The sequence below is a fragment of the Ambystoma mexicanum genome, chromosome 12, assembly GCF_040938575.1.
Source record: "Ambystoma mexicanum isolate Mex_15411 chromosome 12, UKY_AmexF1_1, whole genome shotgun sequence".
In the NCBI taxonomy this organism is placed as follows: domain Eukaryota; kingdom Metazoa; phylum Chordata; class Amphibia; order Caudata; family Ambystomatidae; genus Ambystoma; species Ambystoma mexicanum.
In genome coordinates, this window is record NC_090936.1 from 409,642,583 (window position 1) to 409,666,151 (window position 23,569).

Consider the following 23,569-nt stretch of genomic DNA (forward strand, 5'->3'; position numbering starts at 1 on the left):
ATAAAAGATTATAAAATAAACTGAGCTACCATTTACTGGCCTCCAGGCGCCACCACCCTATTCCTCTCTGAATGGGCAGATTTCTGTTCTTCCTTCCTTTCATCCAGTGTGATTTTAACATCCAACATGACTCACCAACCTCTGCATATACTCATTTCACGGACCTCTACACCTCTTTCCCCCTCCTTTCTCCCTTCTGGGCCAACCCATTCAACTGGACACACTCTGGACACCCTTCATACTGTGACACCTCCCTTCCCCCCCACTAGTCACTCCTCTCCTAGTCTGACCATTCTCTACCCACCTGGGTCCCTTTGGCCCTCTGACCGCCCCCCCCCAAAAAAGCCCTACCAACCACATTTACCAACATCCGCCCAACGAAACCCATGTCAGCTGCTGCCTTCGCTTCCACCTTCATCCACCCCTCAAACCCCGACTCTGATTCTACCTCCGACTACTCTCAGCAACCTCCACCTGTCCATCACCAATACTCTTGACATTCTTGCCCCAGTCAGAAGGATCCACCTGAAACCTGTCTAAGCATGACAACTGGTACTGGAATGACTCTGAACTTGCAGCCCTGAAACAAAAGTGCAGGGTGTCAGAACGGAAATTGCAAACCTCAGGCTCATCCTCGGACAAACTGGCCTGCCGTCTGCTCCAAGGGCAACACAAACTCCATCCGTGCCAAGAAAAGCGCCCACATACAGGCACAGGTTTCCAGTGCCTCCAACACCATGGCTGAAATGTTCAGGATCTGCAGGGAACTAGCCAACTGTTCTGCAGTCTCCTCTCCTCCATCCCAGGCCTTCTGCAACACACTGGCCACTCAATTCGCCACCAAAACTCAGAACACCCTGGCTACCCACCATCCCAACCCATCCGACACCCTGTTGCCTCCCTTGGCCCCTCACCCTCCTCCCGTCACACCTGAAGTTACTAGAGTTGTCTGCTCCATGAAGGTCTCTTCTAAACAGGTTTTCCCTAGCTCATCCAAAAACATCAAGGATAACATTTTCTCTCTTGCCCCTACACTCGATTTCTGCAATCACTCTGGTCACTGGATCTTGCACCTCCTCCCTTAAGCACTCCCTTGTGCGCCCACACCTGAAAAAACCTTGAGCAGACCCTACCTGCCCAGCAAACTACTGCCTATTTCCATCATCCACTTCCTGGGGAAGCTTTTGGAGAAGCTGGCATTACCCCAACTCTCACACCGAACCCACTGGTGGTCTCCACGACTATCAATCTGGATTCCAAGCATCCAGAGGCACGAAAACTGCTCTTCTGAATACCTGTGAAGAAATGCTTGCATCTCTGGACCCCAACTCCCCAGCTGTCTTCATCCTTCTCAATCTCTGCAATCCAGCCTCATAGGAAAGCTCCACAATAACCTTGGTATCTCGGAACGGGCACTGGACTGGCTAACATCCTTCCTAACAGACCGCTCTTCGCAAGTGATCCTGGGCACCTTCTCTCCCACTTATCTTGCTGTGGTGTGCACCCCAGGGTTTGATCCTTTCCCCTAGGCTCTTTAACATTTATCTTGCTCAGCTGGCATGCCTCATCTCCTCACTTCCAGTGTTACGCAGACAGCTCTTTTGAACTTCCTGCCGGCTCTCTTGCACCCTCCATCATCTCCAGCTCCTTCCTTGCTCCGTTTGATGTAGAAACCTTGGGAGAGAGTCTGCTTCCCCTCCAGCGAATCCAGAATAGGGCAGCGAGACGCATCCTTGGCCTTAAGCCCAGGGACTGCATCTCACCTGCCCTAAAAATTCTTCACTGGCTCCCAGTTGCTGCACGGATTAAATTCAAATCCCTCTGCATCATCCACAATGCTGTCTGGGCCCTCGACCACACTATCTTCAACTTCATCTTACTAAATACTCTCCCTCTTGACCACTTTGTTCCTCTGGCACCAACTCTGTGTGAAGTGTTCAGCTAAACAGAGGGTAGGTGGTCGATCGCTTTCCTCAGCTGGCTCACTCCTATGCAACAGTCTCGCCCCTGCCACTTCGTCTTGAGCAGGACTTTCTTAAATACCGGAAGCTCAAGACTTTCCTCTTCACCTCCTCCTTCCCTTCTGTCTCTGCTAACCACTCAGTTGCTGTGATTGGTGTCAGGGGCCCTTCTGTACCCTCGGGGCCCCTGTCCCACCACACCCAATTGGCCCAGCTCCTAACCCCTCTGCCCTCTTTCTTGCTGCACTTGCATGTTCTGAATACTCACAAGGCATAGTAGGTTCGTCCTTTCTTCCTTTTTCCCCTCCACTGCTCTTATTAAATTTTGTGTTTGTAATGTACTTCACTCCTTGTTCCCTCCCCTGCGGCCACTTTGAAACAGTATTTTACTTGCTTTAGAAGCGCCTAACAAGCAAACAAATAAAAGTATGCTGTTCTTTAGGTTTGTAAATGGAGAGCGCCACTAGGATAATGTAATTAATGTAATTGCTGGAATTTATTGTAATTTCATGATTTGGTGTGGGTTCGAGAGGTCTCGGCCTTTTGTTCACTTAAGACGGATTAACCTCCCGGCCAATAAGTGAATGCAGTAAAAGCCATTGTTCTGCACCTCCTTACTGTTTCCTGTATTTACTGAAGTCACACAGCCTATTGGATCTATGTGACCCTGAGATCCAGCAGAAGACGGAACCACAAGTAACCATCAGGAGTGGGAGGGACAACATAGGAAGATTTAGATATATATATACACCGTTTGTCCATAGAATAGAAATGGACCTACTTTGAACTACTTTGCCCCCCTACAGTGGAACTCCCTTTCACCATCTGCTCCACTTCCACCTATTCCTCCTTCAATTCCTTGAAAGCACTCCTCCACTCCCCTCCCTGATGCCTTCTCTCTCCTTCCAATATCCTCTTCCTCATCCCTCCATCTTCCCCATCTCCCCACGATCTCAATCCTCCCTCCTAACTCCCTACGCTTTCTCTTTTTTCAGCCCCCTCCCCTCCATGCTTCTTCCTCCTCAAATGCAAATTGTTCCACATGCTGTTTTTCTGGTTCGTCTCATATATACTGTTATTGTTTCTATGTTCTGTTTAATGTTCCCGTTTTAAACTGTAAAGCGCTTTGGATTAAAGCACCATTAACAATAAAATACAAATACTTTTGTTATGAACATTGTGTGCCAAATCGAGAACTTGAGTTGGAGGCTAAAGGACAGTAGATGAACTTTTTTTGGTCTTAGTTTGATCTTTGGTCACCAGAGCAAGACATCCCAAAGTGACAGATTTCAGGGAATCACGATTTATGATAAATCCTTTTAACAGGATGGGTATGGGGGCACACATTGATCTATCCCCATTTCTTGTCATTAGTTTACTACTAAAATGTACCTTATTATAACTATTCCTTAGCATCCAAGCAAGCCAATCTTGCAACTTATACAAATAGAATATATTAAGTTGTCATAGTTAATCAGCCTCGCCAGAAGGGCTCATTTCTCAAGTCCAAAAAAAATCTCCTCGATGCCAAAAAGTCATGACAGTCAGCAATTTCACAATATTACATTATCTGTGTGGGTGTCCACGTCCAAGCCAGATTGGACAATCTGCCTGCTCGGGATTCATAAAGCATACACCTACCCAGGAATCCAAGCCCTGTACTTAGGGATGCACCTGCGGGGGGGGGGGGGGGGGGTCACAGGTAAGGTGAAGTGGTAGCTGGAATATGTAGATAGAACAGGGGAGAAGTAGGACTGAATGGAGAGATTAGCAATTGGTGATCTGTTCTTTGAAGACTAGGGTCTTCAAGTCTTTCCTGAAGCCCAAAGTGAATGATGTAGTTATCTGCATTGGTAATTTATTCGGGACCAGAAAAGCCAGTTTCTTCTCATTTTCCCCCACTTGTCATTTCCAGTCTGGCAACATCGAGGCTTCAAATGGTGCACTGACCTCCCGAGATGGCGAGTTTCTCAACCAGGTAGAGTTGTGCTTTGGTTGGGACAACTTTGCAGGTGGTGTAGGCATTCTTTCATGATGCATGCTCATAAGAGTAGTCAGAGCAGCTCCTTGAGGATGGTGTTTATGTAGTTGAATTGTTGTTCCTATGATGAACATGCCTGACAGCTTTCAGAGGATCCCAGTTCACATATTGGACTGCTGGAGTAGCGAGCTGCTACCATTAAGTTTGAGGACCACTACTTGGACAACTGGTCCGACACTTGTGGTGGGAAGAACTTTGTAGAAGACCATGAGCTGGTACCTTGCTGTTTGGGTCTTGTCAATGTACGTTTTGAATGCAGTCAATTGCAAAGTAGAGATGCACTGGATGAGTTGGTGAGAATCTATTCAGCATCATGTCAGTCAATTCTGCACTTGGGCATGCTTGGTGGGTGTCCTACGAGAATTAATTTGTTCTTCATCTTTTATCCAAGCCTGGGTATCAAACACCTATTTGAAGCTCAACCTGAAAGAGTTCAAGTTGATGGAGGTCTATGAAATTGATATTTAGCTAAACCTGTGGGTCATCTGCATATTGGCTTGTCTTGGCAAGGCGTGCTCCCAACAGGGTCCATATTGAGAAGAAAAGAGGCTGGACACAAGGAAGTTGTGGAAATATGCACATAATATCCCTCACGAAATTACCCTGAAGCAAAAGCAAAAACACCAGAGTTAATCACTGCAGTATTCAATTATTCACCTCTGTTTAACCGTCTCAAGAGATGGTAAAGTTATGGCTGATTTTTAACAGAGCGCATCTGAGCAAACCACGACCAACCACTAAAAGGACACTGAATATTTGTGACCGTCAAGTACATGCAATGTTGAATTAATCAAGTGGGGTAGGTTTATAAACAGACCAAAGAATTATGGAAAAAAGAGTTAAAGGACCACTCTCCTTGTGGATCTTTATAGGTGGTTCCACAAACCAGTAGAAATCGCACCATTGTTATTGGTTGGAAGAGAACATGGTCACAAACATTCATGATTTGTAATAAGGCAGGGGTCACATACCTTCTTAACTACCTGTGTAACCTGAGGTACATTGGTATGGCTGAAAGAACAATGAGGAAAAGTATAATGGAGCACAAATCCAATACTAGAACCAAGAGATTGACAGCTCCTCTTGTCAAACACTTTGTACAGGGAAAGCCATAACCAGAGGACCTAAAGTGGACAATTTTAGAAGACAATTTAAAAAAAAAAAAAAAAAAGACTGCCAAGGGGAGATTGTTCTACCCCATTACTGAGAAAGGAAGAGTGGGTATTCGATTTACAGTCGCATATAAATGGTCTCAATGAGGAAACTCACTGGCATGATTTGGCAACCCTGTCCAGATGAACCACAATATCCTCCAAATTTGAGGTAGCCCATTGCGATAAAATAGAAAAGGGATGGCATGGATCGAAATGAAGATTTTATAATCAGGAGCTAAAAGCAGATCCTGGGTGTACAGCATTAACCAATGATCAGGAGCTACCACTGGGGAACGAGGAGCTAGCACATAGCGTGTCTCAAATCTAACTTTCACATGAGATTTAACCCCATCACTTTGTCCATTATTTATGACCCATTATGCTTAAATATTTAGACAGCTATACAACATTTAATTTATAGATTTTCCCAGACGCGTTAAATTCATATAGGTGTGTTTGTTCAGCATTCGTTTGCCTGGGGAGCCAAAAGTATCTCCTGGTAGCTGTTGACATCAAGATAACCAGGCCCTTCTAGGCTACAAGCAGGAGCTAAATAGCTCCCCTCAATTTTGAATCCTTGGGGTGGTATCACCCGAGCGTACCCAGTTCTGATTGACGGACGCCGACAGCTTGCATAACGTACCAATGTCACGCTAAAAAGGGTGGGTTTGTCAAGGGGTGTGTGAAAAAAGTCCTCCACTGGCGCTTCCCAGTGGTTTTACTGCGTAACTGCCCACAGCACCATTGCAAGGTGTCAGGTCGGCTGACAAAGGACATGGAGCGCTAGCTGGGATGAGTGAGCTCCGACATGACGCTTGGAAGTAGGACCATGGCTCAAGAAGGACTATACAGCGAAGAAACAAAAAAGTTGCACCAAGTCCTTCAGTGTGCCAACATGTGTCCTACCCTTGCGGTGCGTAAAGCAACCTAGTAGGCATGCAACAGGAGAGCGCACACCCAATTCCATCCCTGCCTTCTGTAGTCTACTTGCTACCTCCTGCCAGAATAACCCTACCAACGGGGCATGCCCAAAACATGTGAAGCCTTCCTGCATCCATCGCATTACACGTGGGGTAACCCTTTGCCACTGCCCCCGGAAACCTAGCGATCATCAGCGGTGTCAAATAAGCTCTGTCTCGCCAGCAATTCTATGAGCTGTAGTCTCATTACGTGACACCTTGTGGCAACAGTATCATCGCCTATTTCGGCTCAGCAAAGGATACCTCTAGACCCTCCTCCCATTTCCTTTTTACCTCCAGAGAAGAGACAAACCCAATGGTTAGTAAAAGGTTGTATATTCACGATATGGTATGCCCGCCCTCAGCAATATTTTACAATATAGAATTCTTCTCCATCATCTCATATGTAGGCCATCTACTTGTAATCTCACTTCTAAGAGTGCTATGTAACATTGTCCTTGGTGCACTCCCATCTGTTGTGGCAATACTATGAAGGGTATGAAAGCAGTATCTTGTAACAAACACCCTATTGTGGCCACTCTGCTAGCGTCCTAGTGCTTACGGATGTTCATTCTCGCCTGAGGCGAGGATTCAACAATCGATACCAGATGAATCTGTTCTGACACCGGGTCTGTCAACCCCATCACAGCCATGGATCTGTCGCACTTTTTGCCCTAAGGACACCAATTTTGACTCCTGGCCAACCCGATGTTTCCTGAACCACAACAACTCCTTCAAAACAAAGTGCCTATCAATGGCTTTTAACATCAGTGTGTCCAGGGTAGGGTCTTCAGCAAGTCAGTCTACCACAAATTGCAGCTGTCCCGCTACATAGTACAATTCAAAGTTTGGGACCCGAATGCCACCCTCTGCATGTGGCCTATACAGCGTTGATCGTGCAATCCTACTCCTCCCATTTTGCTGCAGGAAACGTCTGCAGATGCCTGCTAAGGTCCTAAAAAAGGGCCTTGTGATATGCATCGTGAAATTGACAAAATAAAACGCAATAGTCTAGGCAGCTGCAGCACCATCTTCAACAAAGCCGCCCTTCCCAGCATAGAGAAGGGTAATTTAATCCAGAACATCATGGAACCCCCCCCCCCCCCCCTCCCCACTCCCCAATTCCCTCTAAGGCCTGCAACATGTGTGTTCAATCACTGGATCATAATACACATCGACTCCCAAATAACAATGTGACGATGGACAGCCATGCCTTTTGCTAGCTCCCATGTTCCCGATATGCATCTTCCCATCTTAACCCGAGCAATCAGTCTAGTGAGGTCTCAGGGTTAGTTGTGTTGATGGATGCAGTTATGATGTCAACAAGTTAAGGTCTCACCTCATTCATATGGTCAAGCCTGATGTATGAATCAGGTTCCTGGCTCGGCTGACTCCACCCTTCATTCTTCCGTGGTCAACAGTGAAAAAAAGTGATAAACAGTACAGTGCTAAGAAGTGGCAGGAACTATACAAAGTACTATATAGAAAAAGTGATTTTGCAGGCAGTACATGTAGCAGTAAACTTGAAAGCAGGTGTCCCTGATACCATGCCATCCAGCCCTGGGAATGGCAACCCAACATTTTATTTACAAAATGGGTCTGTCTATACAGACTACAGATTTGAAAAATGAATTTTCAAAATACTTACACGTGGTACCAGCTACAGTTCTGTCGCTTCCTTCCAAAAGGTCCCAGAAGTGCAGTGACAGCTGCTCCATTTGATCTTCAAGACTTGGAGGAAAAAAAAAAAAGGGTTGCATCAAAAACTGCATTGTGTCATGGACAGTAACCTGAGGGAAGACGCTGGTTCGTAGATCAACCATTTACTGTTACATGTCTTCCACACATCTGTTAGCATTGTGTTTAGACAATGTTATTCCAAATCATTTGCGATCAGTTACATTTTCATGACGCATTTCCAATTCATTATCAACGTATTTAATTGATTTCGATCTCACTTAATGCCAGATCCCTACAGCTACTAATCATTGGACTGGAACTCAAATCAATCTGGCATAATATGGTATTGTTCCCAAAATGAGCACATTGCCACCAAGGTATCTGAAGTCATTACAACAGAAGTGGTAAAAAGCCATAGAAATTTCTTCTCTAGGTAAAATTTCAAATTTTTAAAAAATGCTGTACAAAGGAGGTGTGGACAGGATGGCAACCCGGTAGGATGTGCTCCTATGGTGCTCCTGGCTGGACACTTGGCCTATGTGTCTCTTGGGACTGCCCTGCAACCTGACCAGCAACTGGAAGCTGAGCCAGATGATGGTGCTGGATGTGGTGGGCCGTCTCCCCCCACCCCCCCACCCAGTTGAACTGGGTGAGGTGCCCTGTAGGAGAAGCACAAGAGGAAGACCTCTACCAACATGGTCTCTATTGGCAGATCCAAGACTACAGGGGGATATGCAGCTACTCCCTGGTGCATTGTGGGTGGTGGCAGCTTGGCCCCTCCCAGTAGGCATTGAACACCGCTTGGCAAGCTGCCTAGTGTACAAGGAATGCAGATGTTCCCAGAAGAAGCCAGAGGGGGAGAGCAGCATTACTAACATGCCAGCCATTGTCAGTGAAGCACACCTTGAAGGGTCTTCTGGGCACTTAAAGCAAGGGAGCAAAGTGGCTTGCAAAGGAGGACCATTAGTCCTGGTGACCGACTGCCCCCAAACCCCTGAATCTCATGTAGTTCTTAACCATCATGGAAAAGATCATGAGCAGAAGAATATTGGAAGATCCGACATCCTTTGGAGTCCTACAAATATTGAACGTAAGTGGTGGGTCACTGACGGAGGGAGTACTCGACTGAAAGGTGCTATAGCTGTTAAACATTTATGTCGGAAAAGGGTGACTTGGGCGGATGAGATGTAAGGCCACATCAGAGATGGGGACAAATGGTCGAAATGGTCCAGAGACCAGATGAGGGTGACGCAGGGCAGGTCTAGGAGCAAGCAGAAAGGGATAAGGGTCACAAGCAATTCTATGCTACACAGAATCAAGAACAAGGACTGGAGGGAAGGCAGGTACATTGTTGAGTTTAATGTTAATGTTGAAACTGTTATACAACCTATATGATGCAATTTGTTCTGAAAACATGGACTAAAGGAACAAAGGCTAACATGCAGAAACGTGCACACACTATACAGGGAGGGGCAATCCTGTATGGTTAAACACTATGGTAAGACTTCTCTTCTTGAATGTGAAGGGGGGGCTTGAATCCCCCCCAAAAGAGACGGACGCTAAAAAGGGAGATACCAGATAGTTATGTTACAGGAGACCCATATGATCCTGTCCGATACACAAATTGGCGATGAGGGAATATCCAACCCAGTTCTTGGCATGCACAAACTCAAAAAGGGCTGAAGTGACTATATTGGTGAGAGGGAGGACTGGCACGCTCGGTAAAAACTGAAGTGAAACACAATGAGAACCTTTACACCTTACTGTTTGGAAAGCTGGGAGAAGAACATGCAGTAGTGTCATAGTATGCACCACATCAAGGAATGTGAAGAAGCGTCTGTAGGGGGTGCTCCGCATTTCAACCATGTAGAAAGATTGAGTGTATGACGACATACACAGAACATCTTCAGATTGGTGTGTTATGCCCTGATGTAGGCTACTGGCGTGCAACAATGTAGGTGTGGCTAGGGATTTGCCCCGCAATGGTGGAACAAACTTTCAGGGAGTGTAGTGATTAATATTTAACTTTAACTAATAATTTACTAACCACCAATTCTAACATGTAACAACCTAATATAGTGTTTAGAATGGGACAGCTCAGTCCATAGCTCATTGGTGCAAACTGGAGTTCACGAGGCGGCAAGCACAGGCTCAGCAATGTTGCTTGGAAAATGCAACAAATAAAGCTGCTTTTACCATGTAGCCATGAGCTGAGGAATGTGCAGTAAACTAGGTCCATGTTTAAAATGTCCAGTGCAGGAAACCGAAAGGAAAGTTATTACAGCTAGCCCATCCACTCGCTAAGCTGAATTCTGTGTGAAAGGAAATTAAAACGTTTTAACTCTGGAAGCTTCCAGGAGCTTTTCATCTATCCATTGGGGATGGCTGATTGAAGAGATGACATCACGGTCAGGAGCAGGAAGATTTTACACAGTGTAGGAGAATATATGTGAAGTGGGCAGGTAGGAGAACAGCTTTAAAAAGGAGAGGGAAAAGGGGGACTGGTTGACTGTTTGCTGGGTTTTCCCTGCCAAAAGGGCGAGCAGTAAGATTGCAGACAAGAAGGGGTTTTCCGTGTGCGAGTGCAGACCAGAGCTGAACAAGGCCTTTCCTGTAGAAGTTTAGAAGGAGCGGGCAATCAGAGTCCAGCAGCCCAAGCACACAGCCTGTCCTTCGCTGGCTTTGCAAAGCCTTCAGGCATTTCTAGGTGAGCATATCAACATTAAGTGAGGACATTACGCTGGGTTTGTGTGCGATTGAATTTAGCTGGGGTGAGCATTGCGTGAGAGAAAAGAGAATCATATCAGGCATTTCAAAGTCTCTGGGTTCCCCATTTGCTGAAGTGCATTTCCCTATGCGAAATTAGTTCCCAAAAAAAGAAAAGGTTACCGTTCGCAGGAGCTAAGAGCAACAGCTATCTTAAGGTTCAGAATTTTTTTTAAGCCTTTGCTCTGCCAATGCTAGAGGAGGGGGCTGCAGTATTTCCACTGGGCAGACAGGATATTTTGTTCTGGGTAAGAGCAGAAATTGCAGACAATTTATAAAGCATATTATGAAATAACAGATTGTGCATTGCTTTTAACTGAGCGGCACATCATTTCTGTGCTTCGTAAACCCCATATTAAAAACACATTCTGTACAGTCTCTAGAGCTTGTGGAGTGTGGACACTGATTTTTCTATTGGATTTTTGCTGGCTGAACTGCAGTACCTCTTTCATTTCCATCTAAAGGAGGAGGTCCCAGGACACTTAAGCACCCAGATCCGTGAAGCGGAGCAGAGTCGGTGCAGAGTCGCTGAAGTCCCTGGAAGACCGGGAAGCTCTGAAAGCTTTTGGAAAGCAACCAGACGAGGACGCCAAAAAAACAGCTAAACTACACACAGAGCCAATTAGTATAAGAGTGAAATTGCTGCCCCATGGGGACTGCCGGACATTCCTTTGACCCACACTGCAGTCATACCCTCACCCTCAACTACACATTGTTGACTTGTTCGATCAGTATTGCAGGCAAAGTGTAGCGACACCGAGGAAACGTGCGGGGAGCCCAGGAGGCTTAGAGAGGCTGCTAAAACAGCACCATGGACCGGGCTCATTTAAATATTCCAGCTAACCCCGCCTCCCCCTGTACCTGTAGCCGCACCAAATGTAACCCGATGGACTGTTTGTGGACAGGTTTAAGAAATCCTCTCCCTCAATCATGCAAGAGGCTCCACCGGAGAACATTGCAAGTTCTGCGCAATGAAAAGTGTGAACATCACAAATCCATCAACTTTCATTCATGGAAATAGTGGAGAAATGGCACTACATAATTGCCTCTGAAGAAGCGAGATCCCCGATGTCGGAGGACCCGGATAATGGTGAGCTGAATCCACATGCTCACAATATAGAGGGGCCTACTTCACACCCCTTGCCAAAAACCGGACAAGGGAAAATTCGGCGGCGACACCAATCCGCGACGAATCCCCGCCAAGGACCTGGCTTAGAGAAAACAACCACTATCCCAGAGGAGACGGCTGCCCTGGAACCAGGAGAGCAGAAAGACTGGGGGGCCACCTGACGCAACCGCAAAGAATTTAAAGTTCTGTTCTGGGAGGACACTGTCACCCTGGGGTTCTCTACTGCACCACTGACACTTCTTGGTCAAAATAGATCCCACGTGGCAAACTGAGGTTTTCGGACCTCTGAAGAGGTCTTCTTCCTCCCTCCCTGGGGACACACCCAGGAGCATCCCATTTCAAACCTCGGGCGAGACCGAGGAGAAACTGGACAGTCTAAACATAAACTTGTAAGCTATGCAGTTCCCTATTACCATTATATGCCTTGCTTACCTGTACTTCGGGGCACTGGAAATTTCTGCATGATAATCGGCTTGGGCGCCCGAGTGGATGGCGCCCGATTTACTTCACTTGGTTAAAGTTATCTCTGGGGATGAGAAGAACAAGTTACTTCTTACCTTGTAACATTCTTTCGATGGGATGTTCCTCCGACTTATTCCTCATCTTTGATAATTCGTCTCCAGCTTGCTGGCCTCGGAAATGTTCTCTGTAGAGGGCGCTGCGCGTTGACGTCCGCCGAGTCGATGTCCCTCGACAGCCACCGTATCGGCGCCGAAGTCACCATGCCCATAAATAGCCACGCGCGGCGTCCGTTGCTCAGTTCCGTTTTGTAGCATAAGATAAGTCATGCCTGAATTGGTTATTGACCTTGAAGGAGCGTAAGCTGCAACCACAAGGGAAGTATTACTGCGGGGATGGATGGGAGGGGCGATAAGGAATACGTCGGAGGAACATCCCATCGAAATAACGTTACAAGGTAAGAAGTAACTTGTTCTTCGAAGAGATTGCATCCTCTGACGTATTCCTTATCTATGATAGACTCCCATAGCAGTGGCATGTAATTGGAGGTGGGAGTAATAATGTCATGTATCCCCTTTAGGAATGAACCGCATTTAATACGGCTTTTCCAAATCTGGTCTCTTGACTAGCCGAGGAATCCAGGTTGTAAAGTTTTGAGAACGTATTTGCGGACGACCATGTCGCAGCCGCACACGTGTCTCGGACTGGTACCCCTCTTTGGAGGGCCGAAGAGGCTACGAAAACTTTGTTTGAATGAGCCCTAAGATTTTGGGGTGGCTCTTTCCCTGCCAGTTTGTAACATTCCAGAATGGCCAAAATAATCCACCTGGAAATGGTCCGTTTTGTTAAGGGTAGTCTCAACTTGTGACCAGAGTATCCTACAAACAGTTGGTCTGCTTGCCTAATTCTAGCCAGTCTGCTGATGTAAAAGCTCAGAGCTCGCGCCTTGGGTCCAGCCTATGTAGCCTTTCTTCCTCTTTCCCCGGATGGGGAGGAGGGTAGAACGAAGGTAAGGTAATTTTCTGAGTAATATGAAATTCAGAAACCACCTTCGGGAGGAAATTAGGCTTCACCTGTAGGACAACTTTGTCCTTATGGAAAATTGTATTGAGGGGGGGTTTACAAGAGATCTTGTAGCTCGCTCACCCTCCTAGCAGATGTTAGTGCTACCAATAGGACAGTTTTAAGCGTGAGAAATCTCAGCGAACAAGAGTGGTTCGAATGGAGTACCCATTAGGAAGTTTAAGACTAAATTTAAGTCCCATTGTCAATCTGGAAAAGGGAATACCCTTCATTTGAATGACAGAGGTAACTTGATGGCCGAAGGCCAACCGTCTTATGCACAGAATTATAGAAATACAGACTGCTATGCTTGACCAACAAGCGGCCATTTTAAACGTAGCAAGAATCGCCATTTTGCTTGTTAACCATTGCTCATTGCTTTCTGTCTAAACTGCTTTGCAGCTTGCAATTCTTGTGAATTCTGCTTACTCTGCTCAACTGTTAACATTGTTGTCTGAATATGAAAGGGCAAGGCCGCGGGACTGAGGAGTTCGTTGAAACTCCTCATGAGCAGCCCAGAAAGGAATGCCCACGCTCCCTCTCTGTAGCCTTGAGGGAGAGCTGCAGGGCATTTAATCATTTCACAGCTGCCAGCCAGTCTCGTACTGTGGTAGAATATGTTAGAATAAAGCAGCTAAAGTCTTGAATTATGCTCTTCTTACGGCCTGCCTTCACAAAACCCTTTAGAGCATGTCGGCTCCCAGGACACGAATAGCACCTCATAGATAGCAAAGCTTGGAATGTGACTCTTCCCCCGTGTGCAGCTTGCTTCCAAGAACAGAAGCACCGTGTTCTGTTCAACTAGAAGATGCCTCTGCACTTTATAAATTGCACATTCTTACTAGAATAGACATCGAAAGTGTCATAATTGTCATACTTGTCGGAAATGTCCATCATCCAGAGTTCAAAGAAACTCAATAAAAGGGGGGTGTTAAACATGTCATAGCTGATTGATATGCATTTTGTATATATGTAACTGATGTACGTAATTCGCTCTTGCGTCCCTCGAGGTCTAGAGAATACACGTTGCGGGGCGTGAGACCATAGTTGGCCAATTGGGACTATTTTGCTTGCAATAAACCCTAGCATTGGGAATTTTAACCTTGTGTCTGACGCATCCTTTCGTGTATGGTTATTGCCTTGTTTCCATATCGCGAGGGACCCCTAAGGGCCCCTTTCACCATAAGGGAACTTGGAATGGTCTTGGAGGATAAACATTAGTTAATCCCTTGAGAAATTATATTACTAGAGATAGTTTGAAATACAATGGTTCCACTGCAGTGCGCTTGAAGATTGAAAGCGCTGCGAGATAGCCTTTTACAGTACCAACTCGAAGGCCTGAGTTTGCCAAGTAGAGTAGAAACGATAACACCGTTGGTGTACCACATGAAAAAGGGTAGATACTCCCTTCTCTACACCAGCTGCAAAATTTGTTCCAACGGCAGCGGTATAAAGACTTTGTTGCTGGCCCTCTGGCCGAAAGCAACACCTCCATGACATCAGGGAGGTCCCAATCCTTGTACCTCACCCTTTCAGAAGCCAAGCGTGAAGGTTGAGGGTTCTGATGTCTGGATGGAGACCCTGACCTCCCTTCTGCGAGAGAAGATTCTCTGAGTGGAAGATGGATTGGAGGGCAGATGGACATATCTAGAAAGTCCGGGTACCACATTCTCCTGGCCCAGTCCGGGGCAATTAGGATCATGGTTTTCCAGAGTCTTTTCAACCTCCTGATCATTTGAGGAATAACAGGGACTGGTGGAAACGCGTAAAGGAGTGGGAACTCCCAGTCCACTACGAACGGTCTCCTAGAGCTCCTCTCGGGGGAAATTCCCTTGAACAGAACGTACTTCCTGTTGGTGCTTGTGGCGAACAGATCCACCTGAGGGGTTCCCCAAAGGGCGAAGATCTCTTGAAGGACTTCCTGAGCTAGCTCCCACTCGTTGGAGACTTCTCTGCCTGCTCGAGCGTCCGCTGTCAAGTTCTTCTCTCCGGTTAGGTGAATTGCCGATAGAGAGATTCCTTCCTGAATTGCCCAAAACCAGAGCTGCATTGCCTCTCTGCACAGTGGCAGTGACCCTACGCCTCCTCTTTTGTTGAGGTAGTGCATGGCCACCATGTTGTCCCTCATTATCAGGACATTTCTCCCCTGTACCGATTGCAGGAAAGCTTTCAGCGCTAGTCTGATCGCTCTCAGCTCCAATAGGTTGATGTGTAGTCTGGATTCCGATGGAGATCAACGACCGCTGATGGTCAAGTCGTTGGCATGGGCTCCCCACCCCGCGAGTGAGGCGTCTGTGACTACTGTTATCTCCGGCCATGGTTGCCAAAACAGTTCTCCTTTCAAGATGTTCTCTGGATAGGCCCACCATTGAAGGTCGTGGGCTACCTTGTCTGGAATCCGGAGGAGATCTGTCATTCTCCCTGAGAATTGCGACCACTGAGTTCTCAGTGCCCACTGGAGGGATCTCATTCTCAGGCGAGCCTCTGGCACAAGGAAGATGCAGGATGCCATGAGGCCTAGCAACCTCAAAAAGTCGAAGGCTGGAGACGTTGGGCATTTTGGAACTTGTTGACCATCTGCAGAATATCTTGAGCCCTCACCTCTGGTGGCGAGGCTTTTCCCAGGGAAGTGTCCAGGACCGCTGCAATGAATTGGAGCCCCTGTGATGGTATCATCTGTGACTTCTTTAAGTTGAGGGAGAAGCCCAGTTTGTGAAGGAAGTGGCAGACATAATCTAGCTGGATCTGAGCTTGTTCCGAAGATACAGCCCTGATCAGCCAATCGTCCAGGTAGGGGTAGAAGTGGATCCCTTCCCTCAGACTCGCAGCCACTACCGACATTAGCTTGGTTAAGAACCTCGGGGCGGAGGTCAGCCCAAATGGCAGGACTTGAAATTGATAAATGAGAGTCGCCAATTGCGAACCTCAGGTATTTCCTGTGTTTGAGATGGATTGGCACATGGAAATGAGAAACCTGAAGGTCCAGAGATACCAGCCAGTCCTGGAGCTGGAAGGCCTGAATGATCAGAGAGTTACCATCTTGAACTTGTCTTACCTGAAGAACTTGTTCAATTCTCCTAAGTCCAGGATGGGTCTCAGTCCTCCGTCCTTCTTTGGTTTGAGAAAGTAGGCGGAGTACCAGCCTTTGTTCCTGTCCACTAGTTGTACCGGTTCTATGGCACCTTTCTCTAGCAGGTCTATAATTTCCTGCAAGAGGAGCGGATCTGGAACTTTTAGAGAGCTGTGCCCTGGTGGATGACTGAGGGATGTGTAGAAAGGGTAACCCTGGGAAGCTGTCTCCAATGCCCAAGCATCTGACGTTATAGCCTGCCATTCCGTCAGATGGTGAGTTAACCTGCCCCCTACAGGTGTTGTGTGGAAAGACCTCAGTGGTTTGGGGGCGGCTGATGCAGATGCGGAGGGTAAAGAGGCACCTGCTGCTGCGGCTTTAGTACTTTTGACCCGTCCACCTCGGGTGGATCTCCTTTGGCCTCTGAGCCGGCTTTCCTCTGCCTTTCCCGAATGCGGAATAATAGCGAAAGGTCTTTCCTCTTCCAGAGGTTCCTGAGGGACGAAAAGGAGTTTGGCGGATTGCAGCTCCTAACGATTTTGCCGCTGCTTTAGATGTCTGCAACTTTTCCAGACTGTCAGCCTTTTTACCGAATAAAGAAGAGCCGTCAAAGGGCATATTCAAAAGTCTGGCCTGTACATCTGGAGCAAAGCTAGACTTTCGCTACCACGCATGCCTGCGGATTGTCGTACTTGCCGCCATGGCCCTGCTGATACTGTCAGCGGAATCGATGCCAGTTTGAAGTGACTCGCACATGGCATCTTTGCCATCTTTAATAATGTTAAGGAAGGCTTCCCTTTCCTCTCCTTTGGGTATGCAGTCAGCCGCTGATGAAGCACACTCCCACAGTGTGTGACTGAACCTGGCGAGCATACAAGTGGCGTTGATGGACTTCAACGCTGTACTACAAGCAGAAAAGACTTTTTGCCATAGAATCGTACCGCTTTTCATCTCTATCCTGTGGGACAGTAGGGTAAGCGGACCTGCTGCTTGATGAAGTTGCCGCTTGGACCACCAGGCTCTCTGGAGTCGGGTGTTTTGATAAGTATTCAGGGACAGCCGCAGCTACCTTATACTTGGCTGAATCTTTTATTGACTGCAGGGATAACTTCAGGCGTTTCCCAATTAGATTAAATCTTTCTTTGTAAGGCTGCATGGAAGGGGACCACAGGATCCTCCTGTGGACCTTTGTTGAATATGTCTGTCAGGTCATCCTGTTGAAAAACAAGCAAAGGCGCAGACCAACCCATAAATTCAATAATCCTTGCCATCAGGGTTCTATAGGGTGTTTCGGCATGTTCCCCTGGGTCTGGCTTAACAAATTCCACTTCTGGGGAAGCGTCCAGCTCACTTGCCTCATGTAATGACTCCTGTAGGTCTTTCAACCTTCTTTCCTCGGAGGTGAAATCCTCTGTAACAGGTAGTGTGGTCCTCTGCAACCCGAAGGTTTCCTGGTCAGCATCCTCCCCTTCTTCATAAATTGAAGATAATCCGGGGTACTCTGACCTCGGAAATGGTGTAAAACCCATTTAAGGCAGAAGGAGCCAAACTCATCATTGGGCGAGAAAACGTCAATGTCATCGACGCCGATGTGACAGGCTTCGAAGGCGCCGAGAACGGCGTCCCGAAAACTGGAAGAGGCCTCCAAGAACTCGAGAGGATCGGGATCCTACTCTAGGATGTTGACGACGGTCTCGGCATCGTGCCGGAGGCTCTTGGTATCACCGTTGGCTGTGAAGTAGCCGTGGTTCTTTCATCGGCGTCGAGTCGATCGATGCGTCGAAGAACCCTTCGACAATGGCGTCGATGGCGCCGATCCATGCGGCGAAGGGATCTTCTATGACGGCGAAGACAGTGCCTTCTTACCCGATGGCCCGTGGCGCTCTCGGGTGGAATGTTTCGCCAGGTGCAGCCACTCGTGGCGTTTCGATTTTTTGGGTTTTTCACCCGGGGTATCACCCTCAGCCGTCTTCGAGGGGGTCGAAGACGCTTAACATTTTCTTCCTGAATTCCTCCCACTCAGCCTGAGAGCTGTGTTTTGTGGGGCAGGAGACCCTTTCTGGGGAAACAGAAGACGAGGAAGGGGATCTTCGACGTCTCTTCTTTGAGTGTCTTGATCTAGACCAATGGTGGGAGCTACTTCGAGATCTAGAATGGGAATGTTTGACCGCGAGGAGACGAATGCCTTGACTCAGCCGAAGAAACTTTCGAGGAGGTTTTGACTGACTTACCTCTCGAGCTTCCCCTTGCGCTCCTTCAAGGCTTTCACTCCGAACAATGGTGCTCGGCTCCCAAGCACCACAAGCAGATCCTGTGTGGATCAGTTAGACATTTTTTTACTGCAGTCTCGACATTTTTTGAAGCCGGATCGCGGCGTTGTCGGTTCTGATGAAGATGCCATTGATAACGAGTTGGTATATTCGAGTAAATGTAGGTTTATCTGACTGAGCAACAATATTCCAAGGCCCCACGAAGCACGGAAAAATGGAACTGAGCAACGGACACCGCGCGTGGCTATTTATGGGCATGGTGACTTCGGCGCCGATACGGTGGCTGTCGAGGGACATCGACTTGGCAGACGTCGATGCGCAGCGCCCTCTACTGAGAAAAAATTTCCGAGGCCAGCAAGCTGGAGACTAATTATCAAAGATAAGGAATACGTCGGAGGACACAATCCCTTCGAATAGTACATTCCGAGATGGAAACAACTTGGTTATTTTGTTTTGTCGGTTTTCACTTTGATTATCTTTGAGTTGAACTCGAAATTTTTAAGTTGGCATTATCACCCCTCTCACCACGGACCTCAGATTACATTGCAGTGACCTCCCTGACCAGATGCCTTGCTCCTAGCCCTCCTGGGGGAAGTTACAGGAAGCGAAAACCCATGACACTGAAATATGGCAACCCCAAGTTATAGATTTATTTCCCTTAACGTGCAGGGCCTGAACTCCCCTCTGAAATGGAAAGCACTCCTCCATAGATTAGGGTCCTTCGACGCATCATTTCTATTTCTTCAGGAGACTCATTTACGGGTGACAGATGAATTGCGCCTTAACGACAAGCTCTATCCCACTAAATTCTTTTCCTTAAGTGGCCTGAAGAAACGAGGGGTTGCCATTCTGGTGCGCAGGGGGCGGGGGGGATTTCCCTTAAAACTGTAGGGGTGGTACGAGATGAGGAAGTGAAGTTTTTGTTGGTTAATGCCATGGTGGATGGTCGCCAAAAAAAAAAAACACTGGTCTCCATATATGCCCCCAACACTAGCCAAGATCAGTTTATGAAATTGTCGAAAGCCCTATTCGATCATGCAGAGGGGGAAGTGATCATGGGCGGAGACTTTAATGCAGTTATTAACCCCCTAGTTGACAAGACCCTCCCGCCCACACTAAATGGCAGGAATCATTTCAGACCCCTTACCTCTCTGCTTAAAGAAAACTCTCTGATTGAAGTGTGGAGTTACTGTCATCAAGATGAGGGACTACACCTACTTTTCAGCTGTTCATGGGGGATTTTCCAGACTGGATATGTTCTTTATATCAGACTCGCTCATTCATGAGGTGGAGGAAACTTTATTGTATATGGTTCAAAAATATAACCTTTCACAAATCTCAGCTTTACAGAAACAGATATTTTCCGTGAGGCGCTCGCAGACCATGCCCCAGTCCCATTAAATATAGCTCCCCCCGAGCTAACACCCCCCCCCCACAAGACCCACCTGGAAGCTAAACGACTTCCTCTTAGAAGACCCGGTGACCTGTGCCCATATTAGAGAATCCATAGACCTATACTTCAATGAGAACGACACTGACTATGTGAGCTGGGGCACGGTCTGGGATCCAAGTAAGGCAGTGATCAGGCGCATTTCATTGAGCAAGTAGCACATCGAAGAAAGGCTAGGAGATTTCTCCAAGAGCAACTAGAGGGGGAAGCCCATAGGCTAGAGGAGATGCATAAAAAGAAACCCTCGCGGCGCGCATTATGGGACTTGCGAACAGCGAAAAAAAGCGCTCTAGGCACACCATATGGGGAAGGCGGCTTACTGCATGATGCACACCAAACAATTCTTTTATATCAAAGGAAACAAGGCTAATAAACTGCTAGCGGCCAAGCTAGGGCAACAGACATGACAGAATAGGATAGACCACTTGCGAGATAAGCATGGTAAGAGCACCAACTCTGAAGAGGGGCAATGCCTTATTGTTGAGGAATTCTTTAGGGAACATGCAGCCCCCTATAGAAGGGACTCACAATCCACTAGAGATTTTATAAACACAGGGACTCTACCACAGCTGCCACAAGCCCTTCAGGAACCCTTAGAAGATCCAATATCCCCTGAGGAAGTGGACTCAGCAATAAAGTCACTCCCTATTGGCAAGTCCCCGGGCCCAGATGGCTTCACAAATAAGTTTTACAAAACCTTCTTTAGAGACCTCACACCAGATCTCACAAAGTTATTCAACGAATGCTGGGAAACTGGAACTGTTACACAGTCCATGGCAGAATCGAACACAACCCTAATCCTCAAGCCAGAAAAGGACCCAGCAGAATGTTCATATCGGCCCATGGCCTTGCTCAATACAGAGGCTAAACTATATAACAAGATTATAGCGCAGCGATTGGGGGAGACTTTACCCACACTAATAGATGGGGATCAAACCGGTTTTATTCAAGGTCGATCTGCTCAGAGCGATTGACCCGATAGCCCTGTCGCCATCAAGTCCGGGCCCGCTATCCCTACTATCTTTAGATGCTCGTAGAGCATTTGATAGCATGTCCTGGGAATACTTGCAATTGGTCACAATTTTCTAAATTGGTACTATCAAACTTCCGGACCCCTCCACCCGAATACGAGTCAACTCGCGGTGGACACCCCAGATACCCCTCAGTAGGGGAACCAGGCAAGGGTGTCCCCCTATCGCCGCTGGTATTTGCACTAGCTATGGAACCCCTGGCACAACACATCCGTCTCCACCCTGACATTCAGGGATTTGAGGTAGAAGACCAATGTCACAAAGTCGCACTTTATGCAGATGTGCTCTGTTTTAGGGACGCCCAAGCTTCAGTGCCCCCCCCGCTCATGGCTCTGCTTGATCAATTCGCAGTAATATGTTTATCATGAATCCCGATAAACATGACAAAATCGATAGGCCTGAATTTATCTGAACCACTACATGTGTTAAACGCCCTACATAACACCTACTCCCTCAGATGGGAAAGCTCCAAAATAACTTACCTTGGGGTGCACCTGACCCTGACCTATCCAAGCCTATGGAAAGTCAACATTCCCCCTCTACTAAAAGACACCAAACAATCTTTACAGAAATGGGCCCTTCAAGAGATATGGTTAGGGCGCATAAGCGCAGTCAAAATGCCTTTACTCCCGAGGCTTCTTTATACGCTACAGGCGCTCCCACTGTTCATCCCAGAGCACGACTTAGTAAACCTGCAGAAAGAAGTCGCTTCATCTGGCAGAGAAAACGCCCATAATTAAGCGCAAGATCCTCACTCGAGGCAAGCAGTTGGGAGGCCTCTGACTCCCATCCATAGTAAGATGTTAACGGGCAACCCAAATTGCCCCATCCCTGAGCTGGACCAACCACCCCCCCCATCCCCCCCCAGTGGCAGGACATTCAACTGTTCTCTGGAGCCCCCCTCTCTCATCTTCTCTTCCTCCCGCATGCCTGCGTACCTCCCAGAAGCCCCTTCTCCTTTCCACGCTGGCAACGCTCTGGTGTTGGGACAGTATAAACTAAGGGGAATCCCCCCAGGATTGGGACCTCTCTCCCCAATTAAACAGAATCCAGCCTTTACCCCTGGGCTTCAGGCTAACTCCTACCGACACTGGTCAAGAGAGGGACCCCTGAGACTGCAAGAGCTCTATAACGATAATATCCCACTGACATTTGCCCAATGCAAAGAAAAGTTTAATCTCCCTGAGACAGAGGTTTACATATATACAATTACGACATTGGACTACCAACTAGACCATAATGAAAGCTGCGACTAGGCCCCCCCCCCCCGGTCAGGTCTACAGCTGACAGCTGCGGAAGGCCAACGCTCACAGTGTAACAAGTTGCTATCGCCTCCGAGAAAATGTCCCAGAAGATGATAAACTTCTGTATATGAAGGCATGGGAGAGAGAACTAGGAATTGAGATAACCCCAGAAGCGTGGCAAAGAATTTGTGATAGAGCACATAAGTCCTCTAGATGCACGTCGGTTTAGGAATGTACACTCAAGATCTGTTACCGTTGGCATTTCTCACCACAGACGACACGCGATAAACCCGGAATACCCAGACACGTGTTGGCATGCCTGCGGGGCAAAGGGAGACCTGGGACACCTGTGGTGGCACTGCCCGTTCATTCAAACTTACTGGCTAGAGATTAGACCACAAATCGAGGACATGCGGAATCCTGCTCCCCATGGACCCATTAGTAATGCCATTAGGAGACTCACCAGACTGATCACCCAACTAGTTATGGCGGTCCGCCTTAAACGAGCGCGCTTTTGGAAGGAAATAGAGGGCCCATACATAGCATACTGGTGGGTAAAGGTATGGGAACTCCTAGGGATGGACAAATTAACAGCTGCAATAGAAGGTCAGACACCCAAATTCACAAACATATGGGGCCCATTCCTAGATCACGTCGCAGAAAAAGAACATATGTTCTTCCAGACAAGATTGATCAAGTACCTCTGCCAACCCCGACACGCCACTAGGACGGGGAAAGTAACCACCAAATGGTCATCTGGTAATGAGAAAGACATAGCCCTTCACGGGGCTCAGCGATGAACTGGTTGTAACTCTAGTGAGGTTTTTTTTTTCCCCCTCTTCGTTTGTTCCCCTCTGCGTTCCTTAATTTCGAGAATTACTAGCTGTTAAGCAATCTATCCTATTCCCAGAGGATACTCATGAACTTTATATACATGATGAATCACAAAGATGTTAAATTGAAATGTTGAATTGAGAAATTAACTGTTACAATTGCAGAGAAACTATGAACTCGATCTCATAAATGCTGCCGGAATTAATAGAATTGATGAATTGCAAAAGATAGACTAGATTGATGATTCATAGCGTTTGAGATTAACTATGTTACCACTTGTAATGACATTTGTTGAATTTAATGTTTAAACAATATTTCAATAAAAAGATGACAAAGGAAATAGTGGAGAAAACAGCGGAATAGAAGAAATAGAAGCCATAGCCTCGCAGGAGAATCTTCAAGATCGCGCTGAGGCAAGGGAAGCACCTGAAACGGAACGTACAAAAACAGACTTCATCT

The 23,569-nt window shown here is 47.2% G+C and overlaps 1 protein-coding gene across 13 annotated transcripts in view; it reads right to left on the minus strand.

Moving 5' to 3' along the window:
* Positions 1–23,569, minus strand: part of CAPRIN2 (caprin family member 2) — a 2,777,496-nt gene that overhangs the window by 2,219,914 nt on the left and 534,013 nt on the right. For all 13 annotated transcript variants that reach the window (XM_069628538.1, XM_069628546.1, XM_069628537.1 and 10 more), the window contains one exon: positions 7,764–7,846. In XM_069628538.1, the coding sequence (XP_069484639.1) occupies positions 7,764–7,846 (83 nt within the window). The remainder of the gene's footprint in view (positions 1–7,763; positions 7,847–23,569) is intronic.